The sequence below is a fragment of the Populus trichocarpa genome, chromosome 5, assembly GCF_000002775.5.
Source record: "Populus trichocarpa isolate Nisqually-1 chromosome 5, P.trichocarpa_v4.1, whole genome shotgun sequence".
NCBI classification, from domain to species: domain Eukaryota; kingdom Viridiplantae; phylum Streptophyta; class Magnoliopsida; order Malpighiales; family Salicaceae; genus Populus; species Populus trichocarpa.
Genome location: NC_037289.2, coordinates 17853455 through 17877285, shown reverse-complemented (window position 1 = coordinate 17877285; position 23831 = coordinate 17853455). Strand labels below are relative to the sequence as shown.

The following is a 23831-nucleotide window of genomic DNA, read 5'->3' as shown; positions in this document are numbered from 1 at the left end:
ATTTTCAAACATTAAATTTGAGTTTGGATTTCATTAGAAACTCAAGTGGTAGTAAAGTAATGCAGGCGTGCAATCAAAGATTTTAGCATTCACGGAGTAATTTAAAGCAATAATAACCTGTTTAATATTGTGATAAATATTATTTTTAAAAATATTCTTTACATCGAAATCTCCAGTGAGTCAAACATTGATGAGAGCTGGCTAGCAAAGACGAGAGTTAAATCAAATTGAGTGCTGCAGCTGCTGTTGTTGGCAGAAAAATGGAGAAATGGCTCTCAGATGCAAGTTGATGTAAGAGATTACGTATAAAGTAGTGCTGTGAGATCTAGGTAAATCCGCTTCTCAAATGATGGCCGGACAGAGCTCAACAGAATCACTCAGAACAAGCTCATCGAGCAAAGATAGCAGCACGCTACTCATCTTTCGATGAAAGATTGTAGGAAGCCTCAGCATGTGCTTCGTCCAACTTCATCATGAGTTCCTTCATGAAGGGACTGTTTGTCCCATGAGTAATTCGAAGTATATCCACAGCCCTAGTCAGTGACTTGATAGCATCTTCTGTGTAACCAAGCAACCTGTAACACAAATAACAGTGGTTCAGTGCATAACTACTAGTCTAAACTCCACAAGTGTGGCGCCAATGAAGATATTTCTCAAAAAAGTATGAGAATATTCTTTGAAGTTCTTCTCTTTTGTTTGTACATGGGCATGGGGTGCAGCACTTAAATAATGCACAATAAGATGTCCTCACTATATCTTGAATACTCCAAACACAGTCCATTCAGTTCTTGGTTTCTAGCATAAAAAAAGCGAAGAGATTCCATGAATCATTGCTTATCACAGGATCAGAAGTCAGGCAGCAAGAAAATTTAAAAAAGAAATGAGAAGCATGTGCCAATCTTAATCGGCCCCATTTCTTATGCCAAATTACAACATCTGTCTCCTACATTATTGAATTGTTAAACTGGTATAGTTAATTGATTTTGGTCATCCTTTACTAAAAGGGTTAAGCTAAAGAAGATTGTGATATGATTCACAATCTGCCGGATGTAGACAGTGTTCCAGTCACTGTAACTGTAAGTTCTACACGCCCAAAAACGACTTTGAACCTCAAAGCCATATTTCTGACAAGATAGGCTTTCAAAGGGATTGTCAAAGCATGTCAAAAATGAATCAAGAAAAGGGAGGGGGGAAGGGGTTGGAATTAAAATAATAGAATCTAAGAGGTAAAAGGGAAAAAACTAACCACTCGATTTTGCCACAGGTATAATACTGCAACCCAAGCAAAGGATGAGGCTCTGGATACACTCCTGCAATAGGACAGGGAACAAAGTTTTGGATGTCAGCAGCAATCCAATTTCAGCTCTGCAATTCGAAAATGGAAAAAGATGAATTACATGGACAAAAGGACCCAGTGTAAAAGAAATAAATCTGATATTAAAGCACTACAATATAATTGTTAAGAAACTAGTCAACCAACAATGAGTAACTCAGAGTATCCAGGCCCAAGTACAGAATATAAGAGCTATGTTTGCTGAATTAAGCTTAATTTTTTTTCCTAGCCTTCAAGGCTGGAGTAGATAGTTTTACAAAATCTTGAAGCTTGAGTTTCCAAGGCTTTTGAAGGAATAAGCCTTCATGTTACCATATTAGACAAAAGTATCCCATTTCCATTATTAAAAACCAGAGAATAATTAAAATAAGCTTTAATATATTTCCTATCCAGAACTCCAGTCAACGCGTGGCATACTTTGATATCCAGTAATGGTCAATCTGCAATATGCCAGAGCTTCTCTCCAATCTCCTAGCTCCATCAAAATCTGAAAAGCCAAATAACACATTTCAGCACAAGCATTTATTTAACATTTACACATACTGCTTCAAACACAAAGCTCAATGTTGGTAAGAGAACAATCATTAAAAAGAAAACACACCTAAGGAAATACCTTCAGAAGTTCTTCTTGAGTTCGCATCAAACTAATTGAAAAAGGATGGCACAGCTCCATTTGAAGTTTCTCAATCATCTTATATAGAGAAATAACTTCCTCGTGATCTAAACTTAGTTAAATATCAAACTCTTGTTTAATTTTGTCAAATGTAAATGGAAGTATCGTTTCAACAAAGAAAAAAAACAAAACATAGCAATGGAAAGGCGAGAAGCAAACCTATGTAACCAAATGGAAATAAAGAATTACAGGAAAAGGATACTTCCAGGGGAAGTAGACTTGAGTTTCTTGTCTGAAATTGCTGTTATTTCACATACAATCCTTTTTACCTCTTCCTTGCTCCTACGAAGGCCACAAGTTTGGCATATAAATCCTTTGTCTTCTGCCATACCCAAAAAGAAAAGAATTAAAAAACAGCGAAGCTTGTATGATTGAAATGACTACAACATAATCATATACCAGAATCACGGAGCAAAAAACCATTGCATCTATCATCTTTGCATCTGTAGCCTTCCAGAATCGCACTTTCTTGGATATCATCGTACTGACCCATCAACAGTATGCAAAAAAATTTAGCTGGCAACAAATGTACGTGTCTGTGTGTTCATGCATATGGTGGAACCTCTTATTTTCAGATCATCACAAGTCCACTTTAAAAACAGGTTTCATTACAGAAATCACTTAGATTTATCAAAGAGCAGTCAAAAATCAAAAGAATTTGATACACCATTTCCTCATAATATTTTTTTCCATGCAAAATATTTTATGAGGGAAAGATGAAGACAAGCCTAGCATACTTTACACATGCATGTGTCTGCTGCATTCTTATAAATTTAGGCCAGGAGGGTACCACTTTGATGCAGCGGGGACATGTGCAAGTGAAAAAGTACTGTTCTTTGAGAGCCTTTTGCCGAGTCATAGTGCTTCCAGCAGTGTCTATGTAAGCTATCGACACCTTAAAAGAAGAACATAACAAATAACATTAGAATTACATCAATAAAAGTACTTAAGAATTTAGAGACAATTTGCATTCTAATGCCAATTTACACCATAGCTAAATGTCCCAAACATGATGTTTTCCAGAAAACAGCAGAAGCAGATAAAAGGAGGGTTTAAAGATACAATAAAGTTCATTGAAGCTTCAAAAAAGCTAATCCAAACCAGCAGGCCACAGCTCCTAGAATCCTGTGTCAAGGAATCATCATTTTTTTTCCATGTAGACATTGTAATAGGCATGACTCAAACAACCTGACAAAAGTTGTCACTGCCACTGCTTTAGATATCGGTAAAGAAAAATGTGAAGTCACTTTCTGGAAGTCTATATGGTTTCAAACCTCAAATGGTTTATGTGCCTTGTGAGCAGTCCAATACAAATCCAGAGGAACTAACAAACATGCAACTAATATCTAGGTTTATCCTATTCATAATTTTATCAAAGGTAATGAACAGACTATAACGATGTAGTGTTTGCTCAAGAGAGGAAAAAAAGTGAAATTTAGATCTTCAACAAATACCTTCCAGCAATTCCCAACAAAATTGCATGGATTCATTTCCCTCGTCCCTATAACTAGATATTTGTGTATCCTTTGCAGACCAAATTATTCCTATTTGTGCAAGAAAGAACTATGAATTCCCATATTTTTAATACCTTCATAATCAGAAGTATTTTTCCTCTCAAACATGCTTTCCCTCCTAACCACACAATTTCAGTCTTGATATGTCCTTTAACATGACTAATATATTGCTGCTGCCTGTTGTCTAAGGTCTCACAACTTCTTCAGCATGGTTCTGTATTCAGAATTAAGTCCCAATCCAAATCTTGAATCCTGAATTTTGCATCAGAAGTATTTTCAATATCCAATCATATTCATCTACGTTACTGACAATAACAGTCCCTTTGATGCAAATGGTCACTAGCAAATGCTTATTGTTTTTGAACATATAAACTGGTGCAGAACAGGATTTGTTTTTAATAAAACAGGATTAAAATCCCTGAGACTACACTGTGATGAACAATTAAAACAAATATATATTAGAATAACCCGTTCACAGCTCTAGCATTTTCTGAGCCTTGGGTTTCCCAATAAATTTTTACATAATCATCAAGGAAGTAGGCCTGGGCAAACCCAACTAATCAGTTACCTCTTACAGTTCTTCAACTAATGTACAAAGTACAATGATTAGTAGAAAGCACACCTTACCTCTGCTCCTTCTGGTATATGCTCTACAGCTCGAACAACAGATGACTTTCCCTCAAATGTCAACACAGCATTGGGCATGCAGCTGCAAGCACCAGAATGAATTGGCAAACCAACGACCAGGAAAGATGACAAGCTCACAGTATTCCACTAATAATTACCTGTGGTTGATAATGGAAACAACAGGATAGAGTCCTGTGCCTAGAGGTCTGAGTTCACAGTCACAAATGGTATGGGCATTGCATGCCAGCTGCATTTCATTGTGGAGGAACAGATGCCAAAACTAAGTATCAGAAAAGGATTCAGATGGAGGTTTGTCTCAGTGCATTACATAGAATCAGTTTCCATTGCAATTGCAACTGCAATCCGCACGAAAATAAAACATAGGATCACTTTTTTATGGATCCTGTGCACTTCTACATAAGATTTTGTTGAGCACTTATGAATTAAAAGCTTAACTTAAAACAACCCTTAAATTCTTAAATAATGCATGAAATGCTGTGCAAAAGTTCCCAAAACAACATTGCACTGTCCCTGCTGTTTCGCACAAGGGAAGCTTATGATAGGGACTATGAAACTACAGACCAAACACATTTAAGAAAGCTTGCAACTACTCCTAGCATATAAATCAGCTGAACTGTGGGAGTGCTTGCTGAAACAGCTTTAGGTGATAGTGGTTAACATCTACAAATTACTAATGTACAGCATAAAATAAGTTGGGGACCTTGGAGAAGTTCTCGGCAATCTCTTTTAAGTTGATCTCAGGCCATTGAAGAATGAAGTGGACAAGGTTGGCCATCTGTGCATATAGCACCAGTTGCTTCTCATCAAGGTCCTTCAAGTCTTCACCAAATATAAGGTTAAACAAAACAAGCATTTTAAGCAACCACGACATTGAGGAAATGAACTACACACTATGAGTGGATACGCGACACCAATGCCTCCACGAAATTGTAACTGTCTGTAACACTAGTAGGGATGAACTGGCAGTCAAAACAATTAAATTTGTAAGTGCACAGGCCAAAGACAAGAGCCCATTGAGCAAGTATGTGATGAACAATGAACCAGAGATTGATAAAGTAATTACCATCTCATTTTGCAATTTTCTACGAAGGTAAAGTCTAACCATCAAACGAATAGAAGGCGTAACCGCCTTTCGCTTCTCCTTCTCAAGCCGAGAGAGAGCATTGCATTCAAGTCGATGCAACTTCCACTCTGATTTCTGAGAATTATACACAAACACCCTTGTTCAACACACAGTTTTCCCATTTTAAAGGAAGAAAAAAGAAATTGCGTGCTTAGATTTTTGTAACACCTGGCATGTGCTTCCACAGTACCACACAACTTGACAAGCCGAGCATTTCTTGAGGCTCTCTGATGCAAAACATCCATCACATCTCGAGACAGTAGAGGAGTTGTTTGGTACACAGACATAGGGCTCTTGCCTTAAAATCACTTCTCCTGCGAATACAAATGGCCAATTTAATTTACAGATGGAAAGATATTGAGCGTTGAATTGGCTTCGCTTTCAAGAAACTAAAGCAATTTCCTATCAGATAGCTATTGAGTTCTTGGACTTGTCAAGTGTATGATAAATAAATGAGGAAGAGAGACCTGGATTGAAATTCTTGGTGGTGAGCAGACATCGTCCTTTCTCCGGAAGATTAGACACAGCTAATCCACCATCTCTAACAACATTTTGCAATTCCTCCATGGATAGATAGATAGATTACTCAGGCTGGACTAGCCTCTCCCCTCCCCTCCACTCGCATCTAGTAGAGTACAACACTACAACTCTAGGGCAGACATATTTTGAATATAACTTGACCTTCCCTTCCTCCAATTTTCGCATTCCCAAACATGCCCTAAAATTTGGGTTAAAGTCACGCGCTCTTACGGCGAATGACGTGTCCCTTGGATAATCCAACGGCTTCAAAACTTCAGTGACAACAAACTTTAACTCCTCCTGTGCCAGTAGCATGTGTTGTTTTCTCCGCTGACTACCCTCCCTTTGAACACAGTTCAGTAGAGAGGTTTTTTTTTTTTTTAATGAGTTGAATTATTTATTTTTTAATGAGTTGAAAGTGAAACTAGCCAAAAAAATAAAATAAAAAACACGCATTCACTCTCTTTCTCTCCCTCTCTATCGATCAGTTGCAGCCTCTACAGATAGGTGTCAAATATTTTTACCTTGCTTGACAACCGGAAACGCTTAAAATATGATTTCTTTGTTGTTGCTGTTGTTTTGGTTCAGCAATGGATAGCAGTAGTACGCCTTGTAAGCTGTTACTATGTGGAAAATCATCTGCAGAGAATGAAATTGCTAAATCATTGATGAACAATAACACTCTTAAACTGCCGGATAATGTGGAAATCTCTACTCTTTCGCACTCGGAGATTCTTGATGAGCCGCAGCAAAATGAAGAATCTTTCTCTCTTTCACGGTTTATGAATTCTCTCTCAACTAATTTATTCGGTAGATTACTCATTTGGTCTCCGCTATTGCCTTCAACTCATGATCTTGTTTCCAAGTAAGCATCTCCAAATTTAATCTTGCGATTTTCGTGTGCTGTTTAATTATTATTGTTATGTTTTAATTTTATTTTTTTCTGGCAGCAATTTTGGCGAGCTTCCAATTGGTACTGTTTGCATTGCTGATGTTCAATATAAAGGGCGAGGTTTGTGATAAGAATGTCATGCTGTGAGTTTAGAAAAGTCGAATATATCTGTATGTATGTTATTTTGTTTGACTGTGCAGGCCGATCGAAGAATGTGTGGGAATCCCCAGCAGGTTGCTTGATGTTTTCATTTACCATTCAAATGGAGGATGGGCAAGTTGTGCCTTTGTTGCAATACGTAGTGTCTCTTGCTGTTACAGAGGCAATTAAGGATCTTTGTGACAAAAATGTTAGTTTTTGTTTTTTAATTGAAGTGCGTTGCCAGCCATTACCTAGTTATAACCTTTTCATTTCTTATTTGATATCTGAATATCGCTTCCTTGGTGATTTTTTCTTTAACCAGATAACATAAGATGGTGTGTGAAAAACACAAGTTTTTAAGGAATGACACCTGACAGTGTCTGATTGAACGATGACTCTAGGCTGCTTTACCCATTAATTCTATACATGATTTTCTTATTGCAAATTTTCAGTCAGCAAGTATGTGAGTTTGAGGTTTAGACGTCGATTCACGCATTTTGGGGGTACATGATTTATTTCAGGGCTTACCACATATTGACGTTAGAATAAAATGGCCAAATGATCTTTATTTAAATGGTGTTAAAGTTGGAGGCATTCTCTGCACCTCAACATACAGATCAAAGAAGTTCAATATCAGTGCCGGTAAAAATGATTCTTCTTCTGTGATTTGCGAATGGTTTCTGATTTTCACACTTACACATAGCTAACTGGCTACTTTGTTTATTCTTTAGCACCCATTCTCTGTAATCCAAATTATACAGAAGGTTGGTTCTAAATTTGTATTTATGATACGAGCAAACTAGCATTCCAATATTGCAGGTATAGGCTTGAATGTCGATAATGAGAAACCAACAACATGCTTGAATGCGGTCTTGAGAGAGTTGGCTGGGGCTGCATGCGCATTAAGAAGAGAAGATATTGTTGCGGCCTTTCTAAATAAGTTTGAAAAACTTTATGATCTTTTCATAAATGGAGGTGAGTAAATTCTTTAAATTATTAAAAAGGCATTTCCAGCATCAAATATGCCATTTCACTTATCAATCATCCTGTAGAATTTCCATCCAAACATGCTAGCCTTCTTTGGTTTTATTACGTCGAAAGTCAAAAATATCATCATCATGGCAATTAACTGAGTTTATTTCCAAAAAAGGGTAAAAGGCATATATGGCTATGGATGGTTATTCTTATTATTTGCTTGCCACTTGACATCATAAAAGGAAGAGAAATAACACCGAGGTGGCTGAAACTTAAAGGTTATTCAATATAGGATGAAATAAAAAGTGGCTATCATGGAAATTTCAATACCTGTTGGTCCAACTTTTGAGGAGAATGAACTTCATTACTGAAGCTCATATAATTGTTTGAGATTTATTTATAGCTAGGCTTCATCCCTTTCCTTCTTCCATTGCATTTGTGGAATACTTTACAATATTAGCTCGTTGTTAAACTTTTTGGGGTTCTTCCTCTTGGATGCTAGCAGGCTAGTGTGCATGGTTTGTGCCATTTTGAGTTCTTGTTGACATACATATTGTGGCGTTTAGGAGTTTGCTTCATATTTCTTCCAGGTATTGGTTTGCTATCTCCTAGTCTAGTAAAGCAACAGCTGGAATTGACTTCATTCAGAATCCATGAAGCATTTCAATAAGCGAGCTCTTATTAAGTTATCTAAGATAGACTGAAAGATGCTGATTTGATACTTTCCAATCAGTTAAGGAAGGCATATTTTAACTCTCAACCAAATACTTCTTGTAGTTCTGCCTGAATCAACTCTTAGGAAATTTTAGAATGGTAAGACAATGGATTGAGATTTTATGGTTTTATTGATGTGAATTGTGAAGTTTGCAAGCAAAAAAGTGAAGATTTGATTGGATTTTTATTTTAATCTTCTACTCATTTATCTCTTGCTAGGGCAAGATACCCTATGAGGTTAAGGTTTTTGTTGGGATGGTTCTCAATAACATAAAGTGCAATGACTTGTTACAAGTTAGGATTGCTTTAATTGTGATGTGGAACGTCTAACAGCTACATTCATGATCAGATTACCAAGTCCAGACCTAAAAAGAAGTCCGGACAAGTTAAAGGAGCTTGTTGGCGGAAATAACATAATTTTTAATTCAACCATTAAATCAAGCTGAAATTTTGCGAGCGCGTTCTTCATACAACCAATTGATATCGTTTACATGTCCAAAATAGGTCCAAAAATTGTTGTTTTAGAATATTTTTTTTCCTTGTTATTTTACTTTTCTTATTTAGTTTAGGAATTCTAATAGTAGTTAGATTCTATATTAGGCATATAACTTTCAATAAGGATTCGTTTTCCTACAAGGAATAGGATATGGTCTAGAACTAGTATAAATAAGGTTGTCTAGTTATTTTTCATAACAATTAAGAATTATTAACATTCAAAGTTATTAAATCAGATGTTTATTTGCAATTTTAGGGTTTGTGAAACCTTAGTTTCTTCATTTTAAATAAACATGTTGCGTCAATTAGCTTGTTTAATGGATGGAGACATTAGCAACATCACCCTACCCTGCAATGAAGATCAAGGAGTTGAAGCCATCTGAAGCGTTGTGAGGACTCAAGAGGCACCTTATAGAATCTTATTACAAAGATTTGATTGGTTGGAATGTTCAGTAGCAGACATAGTTGAGCAGTTAGATTAGCTACTAGGGCAAGGTATAAACAGGATCGTGGTGAAAGGAGGAACGTGCCTAGAGACTTAGCTCAAGTAGACCAAACCCCGAAGTTGTTCTTACAATCTTTTGTAGATAACCTATCTATTTGGAAGAATTTGAAGTGGACGAGATTGATGGAGGTTACAAGGGTTTTGCCTATTACAATAGGCAAAGGCCCGCTAAACGTTAGCATGAGATGAATGGATTCTATTTGAGGGTCCTATACATGGTTTGTGCTGTTTTGAGCTCTTCTTAACTTACGTATTGTGGTGTTTAGGGGCTTGCTTCAAATTTCTTCCAGATATTTGTTTGTCGTCTCCTAGTCTAGTAAAGCGCCAACTAGAATTGACTTCATTCAGAATCAATAAAGCATTTCAATGACTAGCTCTTATTAGTTATCTAAAATAGACTGAAAGGTGTTGATTTGATACTTTCCGATCACTTAAGGAAGGCATATTTTAACTCTTAACTAAATACTTCATGTAGTTATGCTTGAATCGCACTCTTAGGGAATTTTAGAATGGTAAAACAATGGATGAAGATTTATATGGTTTTATTGATGTGAATTGTGAAGTTTGAAAGCCAAAAAAATGAAGATTTGATTGGATTTTTTTTTAATCTCCAAACTCTACTCATTTGTCTCTTGCTAGGGTAAGATACCTTATGAGGTTAAGGTTTTTGTTCGGTTGGTTCTCAATAACATAAAGTCCAATGACTTGTTACAAGTTAGGATTGCCCTAATTGTGATGTTGAACATCCAACAAGTACAATCATGACCATATCAACAAGTCCAGACCTAAGAAAAAGTCCGGACAAGTTAAAGGAGCTTGTTAGCAAAAACAATATGATTTTCAATTTGATCATTGGATCAAGCTGAAATTTTGCAAGCACGTTCTTCTTACAATCAATTGAGATCGTTTACATGTCCAAATTAGATCTGGAATTGTTTCATATTTTTTTTAATTGTCCTTGTTATTTTACTTTTCTTATTTAGTTTAGGAATTCTAATGCCAATTAGATTCTATAGTGGGCATAAGGGTTCATTTTCCTATAAGGAATAGGATATGGTCTAGGAGTAGTATAAATAGAGTTGTCTAGTTATTTTTCATAACAATTAAGAATTATTAACATTTAGAGTCATTAAATTAGATGTTTAGCTACAATTTTAGGGTTTGTAAAACCCTGGTTTCTTCCTTTTTGCTAAACATGTTGTGTCAATTAATATCAGAGCAGGTTAGCTTGCTGGATGGATAGAGACATTGACAACATCATCCTACCTTGCAATGTAAATAAAGGAGTTGAAGCCATAGAAGCGTTGTGAGGACTCAAGAGGCACCATATAGAATCTTATTGCAAAGATTTGATTGATTAGAACGTTTAGTAGTAGACATAGCTGAGCAGTTAGATCAACTGAAAGGGGAAGGCATAAACAAGGATGGTGTTGAAAGAAGGGGCGTGCCCAAAGACTGATCTAAGAGTGGATCAAATCCCAAAGTTGTTCCTCCAATCTTACATGGACAACCTATCTATTTGGAGGAATTTGAAGAGGACAAGATTGATTGAGGTTGCATGGGTTTTGCCTATTACGATAGGCATAGGCCTGCTAAACATTAGCATGAGACGAATGAACCCTCCCTAGCTTCAATGTAGATATGGACATAGAAAAATTCTTTGACTAGATTGCTAAATGCGACAGGCTTAAGGAATGCATGAATACCTCAGAGGAGATGATAGTGAAATTGACCACATACAAGTTGAAATGTGGAGCTTTTTTTTTATGGAAACTACAAATGGATATAAGCAAAAGAGAGGGCAGGGCATTTGTTAGATCATGGATGCAAGACAAGTTCCTTCCTATGGATTATAATCATTATTTATTTCAATGATATCAGTACTGTTTGCAATGAAATAAATGTATCCATAAATATAATGCTGAATTTCGAAGGCTGACTCAATGTAATCACCTACAAGAGTTAGAAAGTCAACAAGTTATAACTAGTTGAGATCGTTTTCATGCTCAAATTAGGTCCGGAAGTTGCTTTTTTATAAATTTTTTTATTTTTCTTGTTATTTTTCTTTTTTTATTTAGTTTAGAAATCCCAATGCTAGTTGGATTCTATATTAACCATATAACTATCAATAAGGATTCCTTTTCCTATGAGGATTTAAGTCTAGAACTAATATAAATGGTTATCTAATTTATTTTTCAAAATAGTTAAAGAATTATTGATATTCAATGTTATTAAATCATATTTTTCTCAATAGTTTAGCTGGTTTCTTCCTTTTCACCAAAGGCTGTGTTAAATTGTAATAATGTCATTTCCTTTTCTTGTATGATAGCTGCATCAGAAATTTCTTTACAAATAGCAATTTGTTTCTATTGATAATATCATTTTTATTTCCAAACTAACTGAAGAATTTTGAGAGAAGTCTTTCTCTTTTCTTGATCTTACTAGCAGTATGTTTGTACAATAAATAGGGAAGAGAAGCTAACCTACTAACCCTCAAAACAAGAAATAAATACTAGATAGGAAAGTATCCTACACTAAACTAGAAAGCAATAATCTAGAGAATCTGGATAGTTAATACCAGATTCTCTTTCCTAAACCATATATACTAAGATTTCTCTAAGATCCTAACTGATTTTGAGACTGATTTCCACACTAACCATATTACATGTAGTAGTAATAATAATGATGATGAATGATGCCACATTCGGCTCTCTCTCTCTCTCTCTCTCTGATTTTTTTTTTTTTGCATGGCATCCAGGATTTCAAACTCTTGAGGAGCTTTACTATAAAACATGGCTGCACAGGTGAGATGTACTTTTCAATACTCTCCAGTATTTCACATGATTTCCTCTTTGCAACTCTGTTGTTGTGTTATTGCTTTCCTTTTCTGTGTGTGCTTGTTTACTTTTCTAATGTAAAGGGCACTGGTAATGTTTATAATTGGTTAAGGTTGATGTCCATTCAAATCAAAGATGGTTTATTGGTTTATCATTTCATCACTCCTTTTGAAAGTTTATGTCCAAACAATTTATGAAGTAGATAATCTTCAAGATGCATAACAAAGGAGATCGATCATGTTCATGTTCTGTAGCCATGAAAAGTATCGAGGTCCGTTGAAATTTTAAATTGCTGTCGTTATGAATTTCTCACAACCGAGCATGGTGCTTGGCAAACCTAAAAAAAATTTGATTGAAATTAAAAACCAAAGAAAAACATAAACCTTCTAGTTCCATACATGAAAGAATATTGTTTCACACACTTTGCTTCATCTAGGATGATATGTTGTTCAAATCAATGGGTCATTAGCTAGCTTCTCAGGCATATCCTTGTTTCAGCTGCTCATATTATCAATTCCCTTTGGATGCCTTCAGCTTATGAGTGTAACTTGATTTCCACAAATCATTTCAGTCAATTGTTTTCTAATGTCCAACTCAATATTCTGACAAGCATGTCAATTCCCAATTCTTTTATATATATATATACAAGGGTGGAGCCTTGTACAAGGCTCAGGTGTGCTGTAGCCTAGGTAATAAATTAATAATGTTTTGCCCAATAAAAAAAAAAAGGAGCACACGTTTGAACAATTGAACCTTTATGATTTGTGAGGCTTTCTAAACACAAAATTATACAAAGGAGAGGAGTACAGACAAAAGTAAAGACACAGTAATATAATTGCAACCGGTGGAAAATAATTGTTTTTGTAAGTAATTAATTGTAAAATATGTTTTGTTTTATTAGGGGTATTTGTGTTTGTGGTAGCGGTTGTTTTTTAAAGTATTTTTTACTTGGAAATTTATCAAAATAATATTTTTTTTATTTTTAAAAATCAGTTTTGATATCAGCACATCAAAACGATCTGAAAAAACCAAAAAAAATTAATTTGAAGAAAAAAACAAATTTATTTTTTTAAAAAAATATTTTTGAAACCCAAAAATAAACTAACTATATATCACTAAAGAGTGTCGAAACATGAACAATTTGGGTTAAAAAAAATAATAATTGCGATCAATTGTGTTTTGTAGGGCATACACACTTATATTAATTAATCATCCCAGGTTATTTTTTCTCAAAATTAACAACCATTATCAATCTTATTAGTGTTTCTCTGAAATGTCATACCAAGTTACATTATACTCAGGCTATAGAAATTGCACATATAGTTTCTACCGGAGAATGTGAGACTGGTAGAGTGGCTAATCAAATCGGTAATTTACATCGAAATGGAACTACTCACTAGAGCTCTCATTTTGATTCTATTTGCAGCTTAATAGATATGTATGGTGCAACTATTACTGTGGTTGAAAATATGGTTCAAGAAGGATCTTCTAACTCTATACGTGGAGAAGCTGGTGGTTGTTTGATTGTGATGAAATCTTTTGAATTTATATTCATCTTATATTTGATGCATAAAATAATGGGGATTACTGATTTACTTTGTCGAGTTTTGCAGCAAAAATCTCTTAACATCTTAAATGCAATGCATCTTGTATCAACTACTAAAGCATTGCTTCGAACTTTGAGAGATGTCGGATTTGATCTTCTTCTTGCAAATGTGCAATCTGTTTGCACAAAATATGAGATTGACATACCACATATGAATGCTTCGTATAAAAAACCTACAGGTCATTCATATCAACAACAAGGTTCAGTGACAGTTTACCAGCGTTATCATTATAATATATTTAACTCAACAATAGATTTTCAGTTGGAAGAATTAAATTCTAGATACAATAATAAGACAGTGGAACATGTTAAAATTGTGTTTCGCAATAAAATGAAAGAGGAGTTCTTAGCAGATTCTTTGATGATTTACATTGAACGAGAGCTTGTTGAAGATATTGATTCGGATTCGATCATAGATGAATTATATTCTACAAAACATCGAAGGGTGCAACTTTGATAGTATAATTTATTTTTATTTTGAATTTTATGTACTTTAAATTTTATTTTTTATATATTTTGTGTTATGTATTTGAATTAAAACTTTATTGTTAACCTAGTAAATTTATATATTTAAATGATTGATCTTAAAAAATAATTTATATGTACTTATATCATAGCTCAGAATAGAAAAAATTCTTGGCTTCGCCCATGTATATATATATATATATAGACACTGCTTGCACATGCTTTTCACTTGTTGAATACTGATTCTTGTTTTGTTTATATTACTGCTTATGGATCACCAAATTGATGTTCGCTTCGCTTTAAAAAGTCCTCATAACTAGACAACTGCTCAACTTTCTATGCTATTGCCTATAAGACAGCTGATCGGACTTGTTTATATCATTCAGACAAGCATGTTTTAGATATTGTTTTCTGGGCACACCTTTCCCTAGTATTGAATTACAAATTTTCAAATATTTATCCATATGCTTTTATTATTGGAACTTCGGAGGCTATATGTGGTATCTTGGAACCTTGGTTATGTTCTTTATCCAGTACTGAACTCTTGGATTCACTTATCATGATCTGCGATGCATTTGTCATCTTTTGCGTGTATAGCTATGATTTATTTTTAGATGTTCATGCAGTGGGCAGAGAGTTATCATCCAGGAGAAGAATGAGAACCAAGTAGTGGAGAACGTGGTCACCATTCAGGTATGACCTTGCTAAGGTTGATTTCCTAGATAACGAGCTACCTTCTGATTTGAATTCACATTTTGCTCCTAGTAAACCTGTGGAGAGTTTTATCCCGCTACATATTGCTAACTGAAAATTCCACAATCTGATTTTATAATTTCAGTTTCATTGATGATGCAAATTTTAGTTCCTTAAGCCCCTTGATATGATAGACCTTTAGCAACAGGTGCTAAATAAGAGGAAGTGCCATGCTGCTTGTGCTAGAACCTGAAGTGACGTGTTCTAAAGTGTTTAGCTAATTCTTTTATTTGCAGGGCTTGACACCTTCTGGTTATTTGCTAGCTATTGGTGAAGACAATCAAATGTGTGAACTTCATCCTGATGGCAATAGGTAGATTGGTGTTACCTTCCAAAATATATATTCTTGTTTATTAAAATCTACACTTTTTTGAAGTTGAATTCGAAGAGAATGAATGGGTTTGTGTGGTGCTCAGTTGTGCATGAGTAGTACTTATTCAACAAAAGCATAGTGCATCATTAATGTATTGATCTATCCTATTCTCTTGGAGTACAAGTTTTCCATGGATCCATGTGCGTCAGAGTGGCCATTATGTTTTTCTCGACCCAGATGTCTTGAGTCCTTGACTTGGTTGCAAATTTGAATGGGCCAGCGACAACTTTCCATGTTTCTGAATCTTTCTGGTCATCAAATAAAAAACAGTTGGAAACGATCTGCTTCTGATTGTTGCTATCTGCTATCATCTTCCCTGCTTTGACTAAAATATGCTAGGTTTGGTATCATGTAGTTTTACATTTCAGATGATTTGGTTCCATACAGAGAACTTGCCTCATTATCCTCGTAATGTAAGTAATCGCAATATTTTTTTTATATTTTTCTCATTGGCTACAGTTTTGACTTCTTCAAAGGACTAGTTAGAAGAAAAATTGAATAAAGAAGATTCCCTGGCACCTTCCACCAGAGGCAAAAGTCATGTTGGAACGGCAGCGTAGCTGAAGATGTTTTATGAACTGTATTTCGTACTTTCATGTAATTAAAGTACTCTGCCCATATTTATCTTGAAGTTGCTTTGTTTAATTGAGATTTTGGTAAAACTTATACAGGTCTTTCTTTAGTTCTTTTTTCCCCTGGAGATGCAATTCCTTACTTATTGATTAGGTCATATTCCTTCACCAAATATTTAATTTTAAATCGTTTTTGTTGCTTTGCGGAGAGCAGGTCGAGATGTATAGCAATAATCAATCATTTCTTAGAAACCTGGACACTTCTGTGCCATCTGTGGAATGATACGAATGAACAACTCCATAATTGATTTGGTCTGTGGCTCATCACTGGAGAATAGATACCTCGACTGTTAATGCAGTCTGAGACTCAGACACTGGTACGACCTATGATCGAGGTGAATTTCTCTCTTCCTCTCCCCTTTTCTCTCTATGCATTTTGTTTTAGAAGGAAAAGAAAACGACCCTTCACCCTCATAAACACTAGCTTCTGCATGGAACAAGATGGTCTAACCTGATATATATATTATTGGGGTGGCCGTAACCCTTTATGGGGACCATTTGGCAGACATTGTCTTCATTACAATGGAATTATATTGAGGTTTAGTCTTGTTCAAAAGGCTGCAAAAGAGCTAGTAAAGATAAAGTTCTTTCAAATCTTAAGGGTAAATGAATTAATATTTTTATATAATTCAAGGTCAAGAATCTAGGTCCTAGTAACTCAAGGCTAGTTATTTATAATTCCAAGAGCAGGATTCGCCAATCATCTACAAAATCCCTTGGCTCAGAATTGATATCCTGAGTTCCATATTCCATTGTTTAGATTTCACTCACACTCTCTCTTGCATAAAGAAGTGTGAAGGGGGCATTTGTGAAAATGTACAGGGAGGTCATTGTGTTTCGAGTGGAAAAAAAAGGAATAGGATCGGTCAAATGCACAATCACATGACCAGCAGGCATGGTGGACCTGGTGAGTGAGAGATAGAATCAAATAAAAAGAGGTTAGCACGTGGAATAAGGAAAAAAGATGCTGCAAGTTGGAGTGGTATAGAAATTGCTCGAGTTCCCTTCTCATCCGCAAGTAGAGTTCTTCAAAACAGCAGCAGCTCGGCGTTTAGTAGTGCGTTGTAGCTTTTATGTTTTGCTAGCGTGTCGTGCTTCTGCCCTCCTTTGGTGCAATTAAGATTTTCTTGTCTACAGGCCATCAACGTGAAAGTGATAGATCCTGCACGAGTTTTCATTCTCTTTTGGCACGTTCATTTTTATCTAAATTATATTAATAATATTCGTGTGGTAAGAAGAAGCAATATAATTGCCTCTCGTAATTTTTTTAGTAAATTTCAGCGATAGGTTGAGCTATTATAGAATTACAAAAGCCATAAGAGTTTAAAAATCTGACCAAGACAATGAATATTGTAAAACTCCCTCTTGAGTTTAATCTAGCAATTTTACCCTCAAAGACATAGCTTTAGATCCCTTTATCTATGTGATTTATTTAAAGAGTATTTATATCTTTTAATTCTTTTGTTTTAGGGTGCGAGATTAGAGAGTAATTGGATTTGTTTGAGATTGTAATAGCGATTATATTTTTTACTTAAAAATACATTAAAATAATTTTTTTTATTTTAAAATTTTTTAAAAAAAATTAACATTCAACATCATTTCTAAAATAACTGCAGCAACACAACTGTCTTATATTAAAATCATCGAACTCATTTATGGGATGGAGAAATAACAGGCAGATGAAGATTTTCGTACACCTTCCTCGAGTGTCAAGTCCCCGCCCAAAAATGAGGTCCGGGGGCTGACAGCGTGCTCTAGCCCAGCACACGTGCCCAAAAATTAGGCTGGTGAGCGTAGTGCGCTCACGGGCACCGGGGGCTCTGGTCCATGCTTTCTTTGATTCCACAATTTTTTAAAAAAAACATTGTGAAGAATTCCGATAAAATTTTAGTGCTTGCCGGCATCCAAAGATATGCTTGACTCTGGTGACGAATAATTAATCTCTAGCGAATAACGAAGAAGATCGGTCAAAACTCAAAAGAGATGGCACCAGCTGCTCAAAAGTAGATGCGGTCGAATATAAATCTACTCAAATCCGGGTTATAATACGCTGTTGTATTGGGTGATACCGTCTTTCTTGTAGTAGTTGAATGGGGAGTATTCTCCGTTTCTCTAATAAAAAATTAAATTGAAGGGTGGTAATGGTATATTCTTGGACGCGTTATGCTTTATTCACATTCCTTGTACATTTGCATTTTCCCGTTTGCTTTTTTTTTTTAGTTGTTGTTATGATTATAGGATAGTGAGTTTCTATCTCTCAGATATTTGTGAATATGATAATAATTGTTTTTTAAAGTATTTTTACTTGGAAAAATATCAAAATAATATTTTTTTTATTTTTAAAAATTATTTTTAATAACAGTACATTAAAACAATTTAAAAACATAAAAAAATTTCAAATTTTATCTAACCTTCGTTCGGAACACAATATTAAACATGGGCTAAAACTAAACCATGTTTTTGACTACCGTGTGAGCCAAATCTTCTTCTTTTTTATGTGTGTTTCTTCTTCTTTTCTGTGTTAACAAAAATCATCATGTGAGTTTGCATATTCTCATAATATGTTTAACTAATTTTTCATTGAAGCTATAGCCATTGAGAACAAGATAAATATATTATAAAGTTTTGTATGGCGTAGAATTAGAAATTTGGATGATATATTTTAGTGTGAAGGGTTAAAAATGTTTTTTAAAGCAATAATAGGAACAAGTCAAAGCCTTGGTTGCTAGGTTTAGGTTGTTTTTTCTGAGTTCTAGTTTTGTTTCTGGGTTGAGGTCATTTCTGGGTTTTTTCTAAGGCTTCTATATTTTTTGGGGCAATGTTCTTGCCTACATGATTTGGATCAATTTTGGTTCATTTCTTTGTATTAGTCACTTCGCATGACACCCTTAGCCAATAATCTATATTTCTTTTGCCTTAATAACATGTATTTCATGGTTTTAATCTTAAGGTTTTGGTTTCAAATTGAAACCTTTCCTGGTCAATTTGTAATGATTTAGTAATAATCAAAGTGAATAGGTGTCATATTATTGATCCTTGCATGATTTATAATCTCTTTATGCCCTTAGTTTTGTTATATTTGGTATGTGATGAGAGTTAAGTTTTCTAGGTTCGCGAAGAACATTCATCGTATTTATTTTTTTGTGTTTGATATGTTTTTGTCAAGGAATTTTATGTTTTTCATGTTTTTTGTAGTTGAGTCTGTTTTTGCATATTCACTTTGTTTTGGTTTTGTTTTTAAGTTAAACCAAAGTTTTAGGGTTAGTTCATGGTCAAACCAATAACTTCAGGTCAACTCGATTAGTTTGGTTTTGGATCAAAGAGGAATTAAGTGTGAATGTGTTGTCTAAACCAAATGTATCTATGTTGGATCAATATTCTAAAATCATCAATTCAACTGGTGGTCAAGAATTTGTTGTTGGGGATAATCAAACACGTCAACTAAAGTTCTCATCATCTCAAAAAATGATTTCATGTGATGTGATCTTGATTTTTTAGGTCTCAAGGAGTTTTGTATAGATTCAAAAAGTTTACATAAATATATATTTGTTAAAATTAGATTTAAAATATTTGAAGCACGCTACCTTATGCATAAATTTATGACAATGTTACATTTGAATTATCTATTTTTTTTGGCATAGTCGAGTTCAATTTATGACAATTAACCTAAGGGCGAGTTTTTTGCAAGTAGAGGGGACCAACGTAGGGCACTTTCTTCATTATTTTTTTATAATTATTTTTATTGTATTATTTCCTTAATTTAAATAAATTAGGTTTTGAAGAGTTTTAGAATCTAGTCGAATAAAAATAACTTTTAAACTGACCATTATATTAGGATGAAATTTTGATAGAAGATTTTGAAAGTTATACTTTTTATATAGTGTTAAAGTTTTATTATCATAAGAGGTCAGGAAGGTTTTCAAATAAAGACCATAATTATTGTTCATGATTTTCTTTATTTTATTTGTTGTATTGGGATTCTATTTTCTATTTGGATTAGAACTTGTTTATTATTTTTCTAGTTTTGTTTAAGATTGTTTACTAGTATATAAGCAATATAATAGAGATGTAATAGGAACCTATTTTTTATCCACTGCACAATAATTATAATGCCTTCAAATAAATAACCACAACAAGCACAAATCAAGTTCTTAATTAGTGGCAACACCAACAAAAAAATAATTGAAGAAAAAAAATATCATTATAAATTAATAATCGACTTAAACCAAAATGTTCAAAGGATGTAATTGTTGGCCAAGGTTTTTTTCATGGAAGATTTAAGATTTTTAGCTACACTTCAATTTTTGTTGTTAATTAGCATATGTATACCATGGATGTTCTTTATAGCCTTACTTTAGGAACTTAGATGTTGCATTGGAATGTATGATCTTCTGTGATTTTCCTTCATTTTTTATTTTTTTTCTATACCAAGTAAGAATAAAAAGAAAAAATATATTGAGATCAAATTATAAAGTTACTGATTTGATTGGTTTTTCTTTATACATATTGTTTTATGCTTCTTCTTCTTTTTTTTTGCTATGAATATGTCATGTACAAAGTGAAAAAGAAACGTATAAAGATCATCAATGAAGTCACTAATTAGGATGATTTTTTGGATCGAAGTTGATCATAATTCTAAATAAAATAAAATAAAATTATTTAATTTATTATCAATTCAATAATTGATTGATTTATATTTGAAGATCAAGTACAATATCTAGCAACTTATCATGATCCCACAAATATTAAAAAAGTCATAAGTTGTTTGACTTAACCTTTCAATGACTAGTTACTTAGTGTAATTATTATAATTTCATCAAAAATATCTTGATTTAGATATTATAGCATGAAATTTGTATGTTTTGTTCTCAACATTATAGTCATTAATTCTTAGAATAATGTTTGAAATTCTTTTTAAATCTCATTTCACATTAGCTAATGATTTCATAATCAATACTATTTAAGAACAAATGAGATATTTTTCCTTATTCACCTAGGGTTATGAATCCTCTTTTGATTACTCAAATACATTCATATAGTTTATATTATACTCAATATATGTTCATTTGTTACCCTTGATTAAGACAGTGTATAGTCAGATCAAAGCATAACACTCCCTGTATAAGATAACTTAGTGATGTCTAGTATAAGAATCACTTACACAACTATCACGTGAGCCTTTTCATAGACATAAATGATCTCTCCATATGAAATCCTCTTGCTGGCCAGTTTAGTGTAAATGTCATCTAACAAGCACATGCATATTAGTTTCAAGTATCCCTAATATCTCGGCTCACAAGAGCAATTGCTTTCTTTTATAAAGAAATAAACATAATATTTATCGGTTTTAATAACTCTAATTAATGTCTAGTCTTAATAGAATATTGACTAAGAACATTTAAAAAACAATATTTTAATGCAATAAGAATCTCATAATTATAACAATTTTATAATTTTCTTTGCAAAGTATTTTTGTCCAATAAACTTTATCATTACTCTATATTCATTAATCAAATATAAATAAATATTAAAAATAATAAATATTAAAAATAATAAATATTTATTAATAATAAAATATTTTACGTGATTATAAATCACGTAAGTAATCCATAGACTATAAAGCATACTCACTAATAATTAATTCATCCTTGATCATCCAATGTGTTATTCACGGAAAAGACAAAAAGGAAGAAGGAAAGGGAAGAAGAAAAGGAAGAAAAAGGTGTCGAATGGACTGTCTTCAACCCAGCAACCATGCTAGAAGAAAGAATATACGAAGAAGCTGAGCATCCGCTTGAAAAAATCTATGCAAAGATTCCTTGCCGCAGCGCATGCATGCATCCACTACACAAAATATCTGACAAAAACATTCATTATATAGAGAAAACCATTTTGTTTGTTTTAATTGTTTTGCTACCAGTAATCTGTCCTCGAACGTACAAAACATGAAAATAGTGCTGAGGACGTGGAATTTCCTAAAATGGAAGTATACATGACGCCGCAAATGTCAACTCCGAAAACAAAAACGCGGTTTCTAACCCTAGTTTCCGACAGGTCATCAATCGACAAACACTACTTCCACCCAGCCGTATAATTTACATCTCGGAACTTGTTGATGACCACTGTGCTGTCAATCATGAGTAATCTTTTTTTCTTGTCGGCGCCGAGGGAAGCTCAGCTAAAATTGTAAGAGTTTCGCCCTGCCGAGTTTGAGTTTGGGTTTGGACGGTGACAGTAATTGTTTTATAAAATATTTTTTATTTAAAAATATATTAAAATAATATTTTTTTAAAAAAATTATTTTTAATATTAGTATATTAAAATAATATGAAAACATCAAATAAATATTAATTTAAAAAAAATAAAAATTTTTAATTTTTTTAAAATACTTTTAAAACACAAAAATAATATATTTTTAGTTTTTAGTGTAATAGAATTTATGTAATTAGCGTGATTTTCATAATTCCGAACACAATTATTTCTATTGTAATCATTCTTTAATTATTGATTTTTTTTTTAGAATTAGTTGTTTCTTATTTTATTAGAAAATCATTACTTTAATGTTCTGTTTTTATTTTATTTTCTCTGCTCAACATTATTATAGTTTCTTAGTTCTTGTTTTATCTAAAGAACAATAAATACTGTTTAGCAAGTGTTGTACACATCCCGTGATTAATTAAGGCAGCCGACACTTATTATGAATACTAAAACGCTGATTAATGAAAGATTTAGCAAGTGTTGTTCACATCCCATGATTAATTAAGGAATATAAAGATAGTTTTGGTGGCTAATTGGCAGTTGGCACTACAAGTAGAAGGACTAGCTGCAAACATGGGTTCCAAAGAAGAGCAAGAGCAGCCGGATAAAATTGACAGAAATCGATAATACGATTAATAATTTTTATTTGAAAATATATTAAAATAATATTTTATTATTTTTAAAATTAGCATTTCAAAACTATTAAAAAAATTATTTTGAAACAAAATAAAATTTAGAATTAAAAAAATACAATTGGACCACGCACCTAAACTATTGTCTTTACCAAGTCAGCAAAATATTCAGTTTACATAATTAGACATTTTCCAACTTATGTCGTCTCAAATGGCCTGGCTCTGATTATTCAACAAACCAGGAGGAAAGGTTCTGCTACGGTGCTACCGCATGGAGATGTTCACTTGACCGTTGACTATTAACATGGCGTGCCCTTGTCCCGAGAGATTGCTGGGAACGGTACTCCCCATCCGTCGCTCCTACACATACCCAACGAAAATTCATCAAATCTCTTCCACCCAATTATTAAATTCTTAAGCCGGATAACTGGACTGGAGCCAAGCATGCTGACCACGCCATTTCTTACAGAGTTATAAAGCCAGTTTTGTGCTTTCAATGCCTGAGATGATATTAATTGTTCGAACTGTGATTGCAGTTTGTAGTTTAAAATATTTTTTATTTAAAAATATATTAAAATAATATTTTTTTAATTTTTAAAAATTATTTTTTAAATTAAAAAATTATCCAAAAATATAAAAAAATAACTATTTTTTTTTAAAAAAATAATTTTTTTAGAAATATAGATTGAGCTGGTTTCCAAACGGGTTATTATTATCTTTTATGGCTGTAATTAACAGGCGTA

At 33.5% G+C, this 23831-nt stretch overlaps 2 protein-coding genes across 10 annotated transcripts; one reads left to right on the top strand and one right to left on the bottom strand.

Annotated features, from left to right (window-relative positions):
- Positions 1-100: 100 nt before the first annotated feature.
- On the bottom strand, positions 101-6000 carry LOC7460935 (histone-lysine N-methyltransferase ASHR1). 4 transcript variants are annotated; one of them, XM_024601916.2, is made up of 14 exons: positions 5759-5911; positions 5460-5605; positions 5232-5366; positions 5073-5127; positions 4869-4987; positions 4306-4394; positions 4148-4229; positions 2797-2901; positions 2406-2490; positions 2209-2328; positions 1947-2053; positions 1751-1820; positions 1247-1310; positions 101-575 (listed from the first exon to the last, which is right to left on the bottom strand). In XM_024601916.2, the coding sequence occupies exons 1-14, from the start codon at positions 5856-5858 to the stop codon at positions 413-415; spliced, it is 1440 nt and encodes a 479-aa protein (XP_024457684.2). In that variant the 5' UTR covers positions 5859-5911; the 3' UTR covers positions 101-412. The 4 variants fall into 4 exon arrangements, 3 of the variants coding, with proteins under 3 accessions (XP_024457684.2, XP_052309150.1, XP_052309151.1); XM_052453190.1 differs by lacking the exon at positions 101-575 and adding an exon at positions 615-795; XR_008059304.1 differs by lacking the exon at positions 101-575 and having other exon boundaries at positions 1244-1310; positions 1935-2053; positions 5759-6000.
- Positions 6001-6046: 46 nt separating this feature from the next.
- On the top strand, positions 6047-17460 carry LOC7460934 (biotin--protein ligase 1, chloroplastic). Of its 6 annotated transcripts, XR_008059306.1 has the most exons (11): positions 6185-6675; positions 6761-6822; positions 6903-7051; positions 7365-7485; positions 7663-7818; positions 12291-12336; positions 15067-15133; positions 15430-15506; positions 16026-16163; positions 16353-16533; positions 17021-17460. XR_008059306.1 is itself a non-coding variant. In XM_052453193.1 (10 exons), exons 2-10 carry the CDS (start codon positions 6401-6403, stop codon positions 15758-15760), a joined length of 1029 nt encoding a protein of 342 aa, XP_052309153.1. In that variant the 5' UTR covers positions 6047-6164; positions 6399-6400; the 3' UTR covers positions 15761-16012. The 6 variants fall into 6 exon arrangements, 4 of the variants coding, with proteins under 4 accessions (XP_052309153.1, XP_052309152.1, XP_002307419.1 ...); XM_052453193.1 differs by lacking the exons at positions 16026-16163; positions 16353-16533; positions 17021-17460 and adding exons at positions 6047-6164; positions 15685-16012 and having other exon boundaries at positions 6399-6675; XM_052453192.1 differs by lacking the exons at positions 16026-16163; positions 16353-16533; positions 17021-17460 and adding exons at positions 6058-6177; positions 15685-16011 and having other exon boundaries at positions 6399-6675.
- The last annotated feature ends 6371 nt before the right edge of the window (positions 17461-23831 follow it).